Source organism: Pongo pygmaeus, chromosome 6 (assembly GCF_028885625.2).
Source record: "Pongo pygmaeus isolate AG05252 chromosome 6, NHGRI_mPonPyg2-v2.0_pri, whole genome shotgun sequence".
Lineage (NCBI taxonomy): Eukaryota > Metazoa > Chordata > Mammalia > Primates > Hominidae > Pongo > Pongo pygmaeus.
In genome coordinates this window covers 101,578,244-101,593,590 of record NC_072379.2, presented here as the reverse complement: position 1 = coordinate 101,593,590, position 15,347 = coordinate 101,578,244, and the positions used below count along the sequence as shown (strand labels likewise).

General features: G+C 39.7%; 1 protein-coding gene across 1 annotated transcript in view; it reads left to right on the top strand.

Annotated features, from left to right (window-relative positions):
• DNAJC2 (DnaJ heat shock protein family (Hsp40) member C2) overlaps nt 1-15,347 on the top strand; it is a 32,596-nt gene that overhangs the window by 10,539 nt on the left and 6,710 nt on the right. The window contains exons 4-12 of the mRNA XM_054494984.2: nt 6,544-6,642; nt 7,615-7,756; nt 9,736-9,816; nt 10,646-10,711; nt 11,519-11,610; nt 11,686-11,807; nt 12,508-12,657; nt 14,778-14,866; nt 14,945-15,014. Of these exons, the coding sequence (XP_054350959.1) occupies nt 6,544-6,642; nt 7,615-7,756; nt 9,736-9,816; nt 10,646-10,711; nt 11,519-11,610; nt 11,686-11,807; nt 12,508-12,657; nt 14,778-14,866; nt 14,945-15,014 (911 nt within the window). The remainder of the gene's footprint in view (nt 1-6,543; nt 6,643-7,614; nt 7,757-9,735; nt 9,817-10,645; nt 10,712-11,518; nt 11,611-11,685; nt 11,808-12,507; nt 12,658-14,777; nt 14,867-14,944; nt 15,015-15,347) is intronic.

The following is a 15,347-nucleotide window of genomic DNA, read 5'->3' as shown; positions in this document are numbered from 1 at the left end:
AGCCACCGTGCCCAGCCAAAAGATTTCTGCAAAAATGTTCACAACAGGCTGGGCACGGTGGCTCACACCTGTAATCCCAGCACTTTTGGAGGCCGAGGCGGGCGGATCACGAGGTCAGGAGATCGAGACCATCCTGGCTAACATGGTGAAACCCCATCTCTACTAAAAATACAAAAATATCAGCCGGGCATGGTGGCCGGGTGCCTGTAGTCACAGCTACTCGCGTGGCTGAGGCAGGAGAATGGCATGAACCCGGGAGGCAGAGCTTGCAGTGAGCTGACATCACGCCGCTGCACTCCAGCCTTGGCAACAGAGCGAGACTCCGTCTCAAAAAAAAAAAAAAAAAGGTTCACAACAGCCTATTCACAATGTCCAGAAACTGGAAATCACCCAAATGTTTAATAACATGGAAATAGATAAGCAAACTGCTATATATTTTGGTGCAGTGGAATACTAATCAGCAATTTTTAAAAGAACAAATTGCCAATACACAGAAAAACATGGATGAATCTCAAACCATGAATAAAAGAAGCCAGACACAGACATACTGTAAGTTACATCTACTTGAAGCTCAAGAACATGCAGAAGTGGTGACAGGCATCAGAAAATGGTTGCCTTAGCTGGTAGAGGATGGGAGCCCAGTGGAAAAGGGTACAAGGGAACTTTTTGGATGATGGAAATGGCCTATATTTTCTTTTGGATAGTAGTTACATGAGTGTATATGATTGTCAGAACTCATTGAACTTAATGAATGCTTAAAATCTGGGCATTTATTTTATTTAAATTTTATCTCCGTTGAATCAGATAGATATGATGAAACAAACCAAAAATACCAGTCCTTGGAAATTAAATATATTCTTTTGAGCCTAGACAGAATTAAAAATTATGCTAATAGACTTCTTTTTTTCCACAAAAGTAAGATTACTGCTTTATCAAAACTTAAGGACTGGCAGCTAGATGTGTACCTTAAGTAAATTCATTGCCTTAACCTATTCTGTTACTTTTTTCAAAAGAGGGAAAAGATAAGGTGGAAATTCAATTCAGAGGTTTAAAAGAATAGCACAAAGGAAGATGTAGGAAGAAAATAAATAAGACAGTATCCCAAAATGGGTTTTATAAGAAGAATAAACAAATAAAAGTTAAGCATCCCTAATCCAAAACTCCAAAGTCCAAAATGCTCCAAATTCTGAGTGCCAGTATGACACTTCAAAGGAAATGCTTACTGGAGGATTTTGGATTTTCAGATTTGGAATGGATGCTCACCCAGTAAGTATAATGCAGATATTCCAAAATCTAAAACAATTTGAAATCCCGAACACTTTTGGACCCCAGCATTTCAGATACAGGATACTCAAAATGTAGTGAAATACACAAAGAGCTAATCATGGTGGCTCATGCCTTTGATCCCAGCACTTTGGAAGGCTGAGGTGGGTGGATTGCTTGAGCTCTGTAGTTCAAGACTAGCCTGGGCAACATGGCAGAACCCCATTTCTACAAAAAATACAAAAATTAGCTGGGCATAGTGGTGCGTGCCTGTGGTCCCAGCTGCTCAGAAGGCTGAGACAGCGCTTGAGCCCAGGAGGTCAAGGCTGCAGTGAGCCGTGATCACACCACTGCACTCCACCCTGAGCAGTAGTAAGACCCTGTCCCCACCCACCCCCACAAAAAAAAAAAAAAAAAAAAAAAAGGATGAAAAACATTAAAGTTACCAAAGAATTTACTCCTAAAAACAATTTTTAGGCCCAGATAATTTTTCAGGTGAATTGTTTCAAGTGTTAAAGAATTAAAAATTCTAATGCTGAATATAAACTTGATGTTTTATTTTGTAATTGGAGAATCGGTTAATCATAAACTGTTTTGGAATAATTCATTTTGTTAAATTGTAAAGTTTAATGTAATCTGAGTATGCAAAACCTAGCAAAGAGAGCCCAAAAAATCCTACAAACAATTCCTATTAATATAATGAAAAAAAAAAACAGGTAAAATGTTAAGAATAATAGCAAATTCGCTGGGTGCTGTGGTTCACGCCTGTAATCCGAGCACTTTGGGAGGCCGAGGCAGGCGGATCATGAGGTCAGGAGATCGAGACCATCCTGGCTAACACGGTGAAACCCCGTCTCTACTAAAAATACAAAAAAATTAGGCAGGCGTGGTGGCGGGTACCTGTAGTCCCAGCTACTCGGGAGGCTGAGGCAGGAGAATGGCGTGAACCCGGGAGGCAGAGCATGCAGTGAGCCGAGATTGCGCCACTGCACTCCAACCTGGGTGACAGAGCAAGACTCTGCCTCAAAAAAAAAAAAATAGCAAATTCAAGAAAAGGGAATTTTTATACACTGTTGGTAGGAATGTAAATTAGCATAGCCACTATGCAAATTAGTATGGAGATTTCTCAAAAAATTAAAAATAGAATTACCATATAGCCCAGCAGTCCCACTACTGGATATTTATCCAAAGGAAAAGAAAACAGTATGTCAAAGGGGTACCTGCACTCCCATGTTTTTATTGCGACTCTGTTTATAATAACAAAGATAAGGAATCGACCTAAGTGTCCATCAGCAGACTAGTGGATAAAGAAAAGTATATGTATACAATGGGATACCACTCAGCCATAAAAAAGAATGAAATGTCTGCAGCAATATAGATGGAACTGGAGGTCATTATGTTGAGTGAAATAAACTAGGCACGGAAAGGCAAATATTGCATGTTCTCACTCATGAGAACAGTGAGAGCTTAAAAAGTTGATCTCGTGGAGGTAGTAGATAGAATGATAGATACCAGAGGCTGGGAAGGGTGTTGGGGGGGAGAGGGATAAAGAGAGGTTGGTCAGTGGATACATACAGTTAGAAGGAATAAGTCCCAGTGTTCTGTAGCAGAGTAGGGTGATGATAGTTAACAATAATGTATTGTATATTTCAAAATAGCTAGAAGACAGAACTTGAAATGTTCACAATACATAGAAATAATAAACACTCAAGTTGATAGATACCCAAATACCCTGACTTGATCATTACGTGGTTTATGCATGTATCATGAATTATGCACAAAATGAGCCAGGCACGGTGGTTCATGCCTGTAATCCCAGCACTTTGGGAGGCCAAGGCAGGCGGATCACTTGAGGTCAGGAGTTCAAGACCAAGCCTGGCCAACGTGGCAAAACCCTGTCTCTACTAAAAATACAAAAATCAGCTGAGCGTGGTGGCAGGTGCCTGTAATCCCAGATACTCCAGAGGCTGACAGGAGAATCGCTTGAACCCGGGAGGTGGAGGTTGCAGTGAGCCAAGATTGTGCCATTGCACGCCAGCCTGGCCAACAGAGTGAGACTCTGTCTCAAAAAAAAGGATTTTGTTCATGTATTATGAACAAAATATCACATGTATGCCATAAGTGTGTACAGATACTTGTATCATGAAAAAATAGTGGCCAGACGTGGTGGTGCAGGCCTGTAATTCTAGCACTTTGGGAGGCCAAAGTGGGAGGATCGCTTGAGCCCAGGAGTTCAAGACCAGCCTGGCCAACATAATGAAACCCCTCCCCTACAAAAAAAAAAGAGCTGGATGCGATAGCTCACAACTGTAATCCCAGCACTTTGGGAGGCTGAGGTGGGCAGATCACGAGGTCAGGAGTTCGAGACCAGCCTGGCCAACATGGTGAAACCCTATCTCTACTAAAAATACAAAAATTAACCAGGCGTGGTGGCGCATGGCTGTAATCCCACCTACTCAGGAGGCTGAGGCAGGAGAATCTCTTGAACCCAGGAGGTGGAGGTTTCAGTGAGCTGAGACTGTGCCACTGCACTCCAGTCTGGGCAACGAGCAAAACTCCGTCTCAATAAATAAAGTTAGCAAGGCATGGTGGAGAGCACATGTAATCCCAGCCACTTGGGAGGCTGAGGTGGGAGGATCACGTGAGCCCGGGAGGTTAAGGCTACAGTGAGCTGAGATTGGGTGCCACTGTGCTCCAGCCTGAGCAACAGAGTGAGACCCTGTCTCAAAAAAGAATAAAATAAAATAACAAATGCAATTTAACAGTACACTAAAAGAATAATAGTGTTCATGAACACATAGAGTTTCTCTCAGGAATCCAACTTAGGAAGTATATTAATATAGCAGAATTATAGCTCAGATAATAATAAATCCATGTGATTCCCTGAGTAGGCAGTGAAAGCACATAGAATACAATTTAACACCCATTCTGTTTTGATAAGAATTTTGAAAAGAAATGTAGTTAATTCCCTACTTTGATAACTGTTTCAGGCCCACAGCTAGCAAAATTTTAGCTATGTGGCGTTAATGCTATTACCTAAAATCCAGGGGTGAAGCAGACTGCTTTTTATTTTTTATGCTATTTTGGGAGTTTGGGTCAGTGAGTTAAGTTATTAAATAAGAGACAACTATTGGAAAGAAGGAAATAAATATATTATTTGTAGATAATATAGGATCTGCCTAGAAAAGCAAAAGAGAGTTAAGTGACTAGACGCAAGAAAAATAAGCAAAAATTACACAGTTTTTGGAAGTTACGATCAAATATATTAGAAAGCTGTGGCAGTTTAAAGATAACCCCAGGGCAAGAATAAGTAGCCAAAACAAGCCCTTGTAAAATTTTCTATTATAAAGATAGTGTCACAAATCAGTGGAAAAGGGAAGGATTATTAAATGACAGTAAGATTTTGAAAAATGACAAGTTTAGATACTTTCTTGACTATATTAAAATTCCAAAAAGATTTAAAAATTTATTCAATCTATAGGAAATGTTAATGAAACCAGAACTATTGTCAGTACTAGAAGAAATTACAAAAGAAATGATCGGTAAATGTAAATAAAGATGACAATTTTTTTTAAAACATAAGTGTTAACAAAACGGGGAAAAATTATTAATAAACATAATGAATTAGGAGAGGCAGCATACAAACACAGGCTGAGGAGTCAGGCTGTCTGGATTAGAGCCCGACTTGGCCGGAAATTTAAGCAAGTTGCAGTGGTAGTGGCTACATAATGTCTCTGTGCCTCATTTTCCTCATCTATAAAATGGAGACAGTAATAGTACTTTCCTCATAGGATCATGGAGAAGATTAACTGGTAAACAGGCCTGGCACATGTCAACTGCTCTGTAGATGTTAACAGCTATCATTATTTATTGTAAGTGACACACAGAGTCAGAAGAAAAACTGAGACAGCCCCTCCTTTTTCCAGTTAAAGGATGAAAAACAAAAAAATTGTTGACCACCAGTGATAATCACAAATTTTAAATAATTAGACCTACTGTGGCTGAGGCTGTGGTAAAAGGATGTTCACGTAGGAGTATGAAATAGTATGCCTTTTGGAAAATAACTTGTTCCATTTCCATTCATGAAGTTCACTTCTGTGGTTATATCCTAAGAAGAAAGAATCCTAAATAAGGAAAAATACTTACATTTAAAATTATTCAAATTGGCATTATTTATAATAATGCAAAATTGGAAATGGCACAAATGTCCAACAGTAGAGAAATGCCTAAATTATAACAAATCTACTTGAAATACTGTATTAAGCAGTCATTTGAAAGAAAAATTTGAAGAGTTTGCAAGGAAAAAACCATGGAAAATGCAAATGCTATAATGTGAAGCTGAAAAAAGCAGAATATAAATTAGTACATACGATTACACCCGAATTGTTTTTTTTTTCTTCTTCTTCTTGACACAGAGTCTCACTCTGTCACCCAGGCTGGAATGCAGTGGTGCCATCTCAGCTCACTGCAACCTGCACCTCATGGGTTCAAGCGATTCTTATGTCTGAGCCACCCGAGTAGCTGGGACCACAGGCATGCACCACCACGCCCAGCTAGTTTTTGTATTTTTAATAGAAACCAGGTTTTGCCATATTGGCCAGGCTAGTCTTGAACTCCTGACCTCAAGTGATCCTCCCAGCTCGGCCTCCCAAAGTACTGGGATTACAAGCATGAGCCACCATGCCCAGCCTACACCTGAATTTTTTAAAGCATATGTTTAAGAAAAAAAAATGTCTATGCAGAAATACACCAAAATGTTAAGAGTCATTGTCATTGGTTAGGGGCACTTTGGCTAATTCTTAAAATAATTATTTCAAGCCAGGCTCAGTGGCTGACTCCTGTAATCCCAGCACTTTCGGAGGCCGAGACAGGTGGATCACCTGAGGTCAAGAGTTTGAGACCAGCCTGGCCAACATAATGAAACCTTGTTTCTACTAAAAATACAAAAAATTAGCTGGGCATGGTGGTGGGCACCTGTAACCCCAGCTACTCCGGAGGCTGAGGCAGGAGAATCACTTGAACCCGGGAGGTGGAGGTTGCAGTGAGCCGAGATCATGCCATTACACTCCAGCCTGGGCAACAAGAGCGAAACTCCGTCTCAAAAAATAATAATAATAAATCAGTTTCTCTATAATTTTCACATTGAATAAGCATATATTTTACTGTGGGAGAAAAGATTCTAATATTAGCCTTATGATTTTAGAAATGGTCTACATGTAGTTCATTCTTTAGTTTTGGTGCTTAAAGTGACAAATTATCTCAATCTGACTGGTTTTGTAGATAAAGCAATGGTTTTAAAACATCACCCAGACAAACGGAAAGCAGCTGGTGAACCAATAAAAGAAGGAGATAATGACTACTTCACTTGCATAACTAAAGGTAAGAAAATGCTTTAGAGTCAGGAATTTCTAATAGTAATTGTTATTTATTAATTGCTGGGATTGGGTTTCTTATGCATACTGTAGTTCACTCAACTATCCTTTGACATTTTAAAACATTTCAGTTATATCAAGTTCTTTCTAATCATCACCCCAGAGCCTCACGACACAAAGTGAGGTTTCCCCAGCCAGCAGCATCAGCAACACCTGGCAGCTTATTAGAAATGCAGTCTCAGGCCCTGCCCCAAACCTACTGATTAAAATCTGCATTTTAACAGGATCCCCAGGTGATTCTTATCAGAAGCTCATCCTACAGTTAATTCATGTAAGTGTTCTATTTAATGATGAGAATACTAAGATTTTTTTTTTTTTTCGTTTCAGATGCTTTATGGGACTAAACTGTTCCTTAGATGTTTTGCTAGCCTAGTTTAAATCAAGAAGTTGATTATATCCTAGTACAGACCCTACAGTTACTTATTGCTATTTACATACACATCACTAAGCAAATTATTGTAGGTTACCACCATTTCTAAATGTTTCCTTAAATGTGATTTTACATTTTGATGCTAATTTTTGAACAGTTGTATGCACACCGTTCAAATATACTCTTTGCCGGTTCTCTTACACAGTGCTCCAGAAGCCTAAGATCCTTCGATCTATTACAACCTTGGGATCTAACAATTAACTTACTAGCTATTTCTTTTTCCCCAGAGTCATCTTTTCTCTTGAGGGGTGGGTGATATTTATTGTTTTGTCACTTGTCTACTAGAAAAATAAAGAAGGAGTTAAGTCCAGTTATATCCAGTAGTGCTAAAGCTGTTGTTACCTAAATTAAATCCTCCCCAACTTGCAAACAGAATTTTCGAATATGAAAATTAATGACTTATATGTTTTAAGGAGGGAGATACTTGTTTTCTTGCAGAAAAAAATAGGTAAAGTTATGGTGATGTGATCTTAACAATTTTTTTCTCAGCTTATGAAATGTTATCTGATCCAGTGAAAAGACGAGCATTTAACAGTGTAGATCCTACTTTTGATAACTCAGTTCCTTCTAAAAGTGAAGCAAAGGATAATTTCTTCGAAGTGTTTACCCCAGTGTTTGAAAGGAATTCCAGGTGAGTTAAGGCATCCCTTTTGATCATAGTGCCCTGTTGGCTTGTTTCTTGTAGTCTTCCAGGTTTCTGCTCTTTCCCTCTGATAATAGCTTCATTTATAGATTATTTCCACTGTCTCTTCCTCCTCCTCCTCCTCCTCTGCAATATTGAGCCCTTCTGGTGAACTTAATTGTTCTCATTTATATTGCTTTCTAAACAGAAGTTCTACATTTGCATAGTAAAATTTCTGTACAATTTATGAGAGGTTTCTCTTTTAAATTTACTTGGGCTGAGCGCAGTGGTTCACACCTGTAATCCCAGCACTTTGGAAAGCCGAGGTGGACGGATCACCTGAGGTCAGGAGTTCAAGACCAGCCTGGCCAACATGGTGAAACCCCATCTCTACTAAAATACAAAAATTAGCCGGCCGTGGAGGTGCATGCCTGTAATCCCAGCTCCTCAGTAGGCAGAGACGGGAGTTTCGCTTGAACCCAGGAGACAGTGGTTGCAGTGAGCCGAGGACGTGCCACTACACTGAGCAAGATTCCATCTCAAAAAAAAAAAAAAAAAAAATTTTGCTTTGAGAGAAATAACAGTATCTGACTTTTATAGTGTGATTCTTACACTTAGGTGACAGTAATTTTCCATTCTTTGATTTGTTCTTTATCAATCGGTATACTACTCTCTTTGACTCATTGTCAGTTGAGAAAATCCTTTGTTCTTTATTTGATCATCTGATTATCATAAGGCTTCTTTGACAAAACATTATTTATATTTACGATTAAAGCATACATATTTTATTTCATTAAAGTTTGTTTTAAAATAGTGTGTACCAATATTATTTTACATCTTTTTTTTCCATCTGCATTGGCAGGTTCCCTTAAAGCACATCTTGGCTGCACATTGGAATTACCTGGAGAACAGGAAGAACTCCTGATGCCTGAGTTCCACCTGGAAAGATTCTGATTTATTGGTTTGAATTTCTGTGGGGATTTTTAAGGCTCCCTGGTGATTCTACTGTGCAGCCAAATTTGAGAACCACTTTGATTAGCGGTTTGGCGCCGCCTAGTATTTCCGCCATCCTTTCTCCCTTGGATTTCACCTGTTTTTTGTTTTCCTTTTTTATTTTGAGACAGTATCTTGCTCTGTTGCCAAGGCTGGAGTGCAGTGGCACAATCTCGGCTCACCGCAACCTCTGCCTCCCAGGTTCAAGCAATTCTCCTGCCTCAGCCTCCTGAGTAGCTGGGACTACAGGCATCTGCCACCACTAATTTGTGTATTTTTAGTAGAGACAGGGTTTCACCATATTGGCCAGACTGGTCTCAAACTCCTGGCCTCAGGTGATCCGCTGGCCTCGGCCTCCCAAAGTGCTGGGGTTACAGGCATGAGCCACCGTGCCTGGCCACGTTTGTTTTATAACAGTGCTGAGGTGGTAAAAAGGTGTAGTATATTTTTCTGTGTAATGATTTCACAGAGTAGAAAACATGGATCAGTAGCAGCTTCAGGATCCTTTTCAGCAGTGATCGATGAAGTGCTGAGCCGAGAAATCTGGCTCTAAGGGGAAGGTGGTGCTGGTGATGGGGTGGACATGAGTTCCCTCTGTGAATATTAACATTTTTAAAGGGCTAGGCCTACAGGTTGTTGTGCTGACTATTTAGGGACAGGAGCTTGGCAAAAGGGGCTAGCTGCCATTTTTTCTAGCCTGCCTAGCAGCTGCTATGGCATTGTATTTTATAGAACTGAAGGTAACCTGTGATTAGAAATCTGTCCCGTTGTTTCTCTCCTCACCCCAGTCTATCTTTGGCCTCACTTTTCGCACACCTGCGTTGTTTCATGCCCCACTGCTGACCTTCCAGCTCCATCTTCGAGTTGTAGAGCTTGTAGGGAAGGGAAATCAGAGGAATTAGTAAAAATTATTGTTTTTAATAAATTAAGTTGTTTGTTGAACTGTTGTACATAATTTTTGAAGAATTGTAAGAATATTTCCTTTGATATTTCAGATGGTCAAATAAAAAAAATGTTCCTAAACTTGGTGATATGAATTCATCATTTGAAGATGTAGATATATTTTATTCTTTCTGGTAAGTGAGTATACTGTTTGTATGATGCTGTCATTTTTTAAAAGGAAAAGTATTCAATAAGTACTTGATTGTTTATAAATTAATTCAGATGGGCAAATTGCAGAACCTTCACTGAAGAAAAGCACTCTGTTACCTATGTGATATTTACGCTTTTAAGATTTTCAGCCTGTTTTCTATTAATGAGATTTCTAGATATCAAGCACATGATAGTAGTAAAAAATGAAAATTGGGGAGTCATTTGAATAAAAATAAGTACATTTTTATTTAGTTACTTTCTACTAAAAGTACTTGAGTTCATGAGGAAGGAGACAGTGCTATTTGTCCCTGTAACTAATTCACTAATTTTTAATATGCACAATAGTTAGTGGCCATTTTATATGTGCTACATTTTCTCATCAAATGTCTAGTAAATACAAAAACATAAAATCACATAGAACAAAAATAACAAGATTTAGCTCTATCAGTTGTAATTGCTTTTACCTTCAGAGGATACAAACTGGAGATCAGATAACCACTACTAGGGTTACCTTCAGACTTGACGGACTAGCAAAATTGAAGGCAAGGAAAACTTAAAAATAGGTCTTGGTCAAGCGAAAAACCTAACAAAGAAGAGATAGCAGGGAGGTGTGGTTTTGATTATGGAGTGATGTGTGCATTTTAGATTTTCATACCAAATGCAGTGTCCTTAAAAAAGGAGAAAGACTTGATCTTAGTTCAATACTAGAAGGGAAGGAAACGTATCTATTAAAACAAATTCATTCACTTGCATTAAAAGGAATTTTTTTTCTTTTGTTCTGTCTTGATTGTGTATTATTTCTGTCTATATTAGGTATAATTTTGATTCTTGGAGAGAATTTTCTTATTTAGATGAAGAAGAAAAAGAAAAAGCAGAATGGTATGTATGCAAATCATTAATAATGGAAGGTATTTATTTGGTTCTCTGGTCTTTGTGATGATGTAAAAATATGTCACATAAATTTTCTTTCATATTTTCTCTTGGTACATCTTTTTTAAACAATTTTTTAATATTTTGAAATCCTTCCTCACAAGTTAAACTAGGTGGGCCCATATCAATAATTGGTTAGGATATGCTTAAGAAATTGCCAAGGAATATAATGTCAGATAGCTCAGTTCAGCAAAATCTTTTTCTTCTGGTTGCTTAACCTAGGTTTTATTAATTTTTTTTTTTGTATGTGTGCAGAAATGCTTTTGACATGAATGTGCAAAAAATAACCAAAATTAATATTAAATAGAACCACTGTTTAGGCCGGGCATGCTGGCTCATGCCTGTAATCCTAGCAGTTTCGGAGACTGAGGCGGGCGGATCACCTGAAGTCAGGAGTTCGAGACCAGCCTGGCCAACATGGCAAAACCCTGTCTCTACTAAAAATACAAAAATTAGCCAGGCATGGTGACAGGCACCTGTAATTCCAGCTACTCCGGAGGCTGAGGCAGGAGACTCACTTGAACCTGGGAGTTGGAGGTTGCAGTGAGCCAAAATCATGCTATTGCACTCCAGCCTGGGCAACAAGAGCAAAAGTCCGTCTCAAAAAAAAAAAAAAATCGTTGCTTAATGTTAGTAATGACACAGCATTTTAAACTCTAGGATGTTATTTACATATAAATATTTTATAAAATATTGCATTTTCCAGTCATAGCATCTATAAGGAGTAGTTTGTTTCCAATATTTTCTATTTTATAGTCGTGATGAGAGGAGATGGATTGAAAAGCAGAACAGAGCAACAAGAGCACAAAGAAAAAAAGAAGAAATGAACAGAATAAGAACATTAGTTGGTAAGTAGAATTGATTTTTTTTAAGTCCCCTAAATGTTAGAAATTCAAAATGAGATTAACTTTTTCTTTTGCTAGACAATGCATATAGCTGTGATCCAAGGATAAAAAAGTTCAAGGAAGAAGAAAAAGCCAAGAAAGAAGCAGAAAAGAAAGCAAAAGTAGAAGCTAAACGGAAGGAGCAAGAAGCTAAAGAAAAAGTAAGACAACATTTAATGAAGGTGGACTTTAAATGTTTATGAAATCTTTAATCTTCACTTTAATCTTCACATCTATTTTTTAAAAAAACTATAATTTGAAAGCAGAGGATTGGGTGCTACTGTGAATGAATCATGACCAGTTGGTATAATTGAGAGAGATCTTCCTTACCAGCAAGTTTTTATTGAGCAAAAAATTGTGTCATAATGCGTCCGGAATTGGTGGGTTCTTGGTCTCACTGACTTCAAGAATGAAGCCCTGGTTCCCGCTCGCGCCTCTCCCTCCACACCTCCCTGCAAGCTGAGGGAGTGGGCTCCGGCCTTGGCCAGCCCAGAAAGGGGCTCCTCAAGTGCCGCCCACAGTGCAGTGGTGGGCTGAAGGGCTCAAGTGCCGCCAAAGTGGTAGCCCAGGCAGATGAGGCGCTGAGAGCGAGCGAGGGCTGTGAGGACTGCCAGCACGCTGTCACCTCTCAATAAGTTCCTTTAATATTATGCTTATTTCTAATATGTCAATTTTACATTTTCTAATAAATGTTTATAGATCTTTACCAGCTGTCTTTCCGAGTTCATCCTTCAGTTTTCAATAAGTTTATGTTGCCTTTTTTCCTAATATAATTTATTAAAAGTTTAAATTTTTAAAATTATAAAACATTTAGGAATTTTACTGTACCTATTAAAATGATTTTACTCCCTTTTTTTAAAGCAAAGACAAGCTGAATTAGAAGCTGCTCGGTTAGCTAAGGAGAAAGAAGAGGAGGAAGTTAGACAGCAAGCATTGCTGGCAAAGAAGGAAAAAGATATCCAGAAAAAAGCCATTAAGAAGGAAAGGCAAAAACTTCGAAACTCATGCAAGGTATGTCAGACTGAACAAACACTAGGCACAAGTAAATCAAGTTGCTTATTAAGCAAAAATATTTCTTTTTTTTTTTTTTTTAGATGGAGTCTCGCTCTGTCGCCCAGGCTGGAGTGCAGTGGCGTGATCTCAGTTCACCGCAATTTCCGCCTCCGGGTTCAAGCGATTCTCCTGCCTCAGCCTCCCGAGTAGCTGGGATTACAGGCGCGTGCCACCACGCCTGGCTAATTTTTTGTATTTTTAGTAGAGACAGGGCTTCGCCATGTTGGCAAAGCTGGTCTTGTACTCCTGACCTCAAGTGATCTCCCCGCCTCAGCCTCCCAAAGTGCTGGGACTACAGGCATGAGCCACTGCACCCAGCCAAAATATTTCTTGAAAAAAAAAAATTATTTTTATTATTTATTTATTTATTTGAGATGGAGTCTCGCACCGTCACCTGGTCTGGAGTGCAATGGCACGACTTTGGCTCACTGCAACCTCCGTCTCCTGGGTTCAAGCAACTCTCCTGCCTCAGCCTCCTGAGTAGATGGGATTACAGGTGCCTGCCACCATGCCCGGCTAATTTTTTGTATTTTTAGTTGAGACAGTTTCACTGTGTTGGCCAGGCTGGTCTTGAACTCCTAACCTCATGATCTACCCATCTCAGCCTCCCAAAGTGTTGGGATTACAGGCTTGAGCCACCTGTGCCCAGCCAAAAAAAAATTTTTTTAATTAAGTTTTTGTTTCTGTTGTTGTTGAGGCAGGGTCTCACTCAGTCACTCAGGCTGGAGTGCAGTGGTGCCATCTTGGCTCACTGCAACCTTCACCTCCCCAGTTCAAGCCATTCTCATGCCTTGGCCACCCAAGTAGCTGGGATTACAGGTGCACACCACCACACCCTGCTAATTTTTGTATTTTTAGTACAGACCGGATTTCACCATGTTGGCCAGGCTGGTCTTGAACTCCTGGCCTCAAGTGATCCCCCTGCCTTGGACTCCCAAAGTGCTAGGATTATAGGCATGAGCCACTGCACCTGGCCAAGCACAAATGTATTTCTTTTCTTTACTATGCAAATGTAACTAAACAAGACAGAGCGAGTCTCCATCTCAAAAAAAAAAAAAAAGACATTGCTGAGATAACTGAAGATATGAATATAGACACAGTTTCAGAATATATATATATATGTGTGTATATATATATATATATATTTTGAGACAGAGTCTTGCTCTGTCACCCAGGCTGGAGTACAGTGGCGCAATCTCCGCTCACTGCAAGCTCTGCCTCCTGGGTTCACGCCATGCTCCTGCCTTAGCCTCCCGAGTAGCTGGGACTACAGGTGCCTGCCACCACGCCCAGCTAATTTTTTGGATTTTTAGTAGAGATGGGGTTTCGCTATGTTAGCCAGGATGGTCTCAATCTCCTGACCTCACTATCCGCCTGCCTTGGCCTCCCAAAGTGCTGGGACAGTTTTAGAATATTAACTTGTTTTTTTGTTTGATAATGGTAAGATGATTATGTTTAGAAAAAAACTATCAGGGTTGAAAACTGAAATATGTACACCTGAAATTTAGAAAAAGTTAAAAACAGCCGGGCGTGGTGGCTCACGCCTATAATCCCAGCACTTTGGGAGGCTGAGGTGGGTGGATCACGAGGTCAGGGGTTCAAGACCAGCCTGGCCAAAATGGTGAAACCCCGTCTCTACTAAATATAGAAAAAATTAGCCAGGTGTGGTGACGGGCGCCTGTAATCCCAGCTACTCGGGAGGCTGAGGCAGCAGAATAGCTTGAATCTGGGAGGTGGAGGTTGCAGTGAGCCGATTTCGTGCCGCTGCACTCCAGCCTGGGCGACAGAGTGAGACTCCATCTCAAAAAAAAGAAAAAGTTAAAAACACTTACATTGAGATAAAATTATATACCTGTTTAGTTGTCATTGTCTCTTTGTTTTTTCGAGACAGAATCTTGCTCTGTCGCCCAGGCTGGAGTACAGTGGTGCGATCTCAGTTCACTGCAATTTCTGCCTCTGGTTTCAAGCGATTCTCCTCCCTCAGCCTCCCGAGTAGCTGGGATTACAGCTTTGTAATTATGTTGATGGATGTATTTTTGAGTGTAGATATAAGATAATTTTTGTGTTTGTGCTTTTAGACCTGGAATCATTTTTCTGATAATGAGGCAGAGCGGGTTAAAATGATGGAAGAAGTGGAAAAGCTTTGTGATCGGCTTGAACTGGCAAGGTATACCTATGGAACTGCTATTGAAGTCTTCATCTGAGCTTAGGATAAAGTTTCATTTCTTCTTTTTTTTTTCTTTAGCTTACAGTGCTTGAATGAAACACTCACATCATGCACAAAAGAAGTAGGAAAGGCTGCTTTGGAAAAACAGGTAATAGAAGAACACGTCACTCCTACCTATATGTAGCATTTAATTCTGCTTTGACCTGTTTCTTCACCTAATATATAAGTCACCAAGTGCAAGGAGTATCTGATTTCTCTTTGTGTTTCCCACTGTTTTGTTGTTGTTGTTGTTTTGTGTGTTTGGTTTTTTGGTTTTTTGTTTTGAGACGGAGGCTCGCTCTGTTGTCCAGGCTGGAGTGCAGTGGCATGATCTTGGCTCACGACAACCTCCGCCTCCTGGGTTCAAGTGATTCTCCTGCGTAACTGGGATTGTGGGGGCACACCACCACACCTGGCTAATTTTTGTATTTTTAGTAGAGAT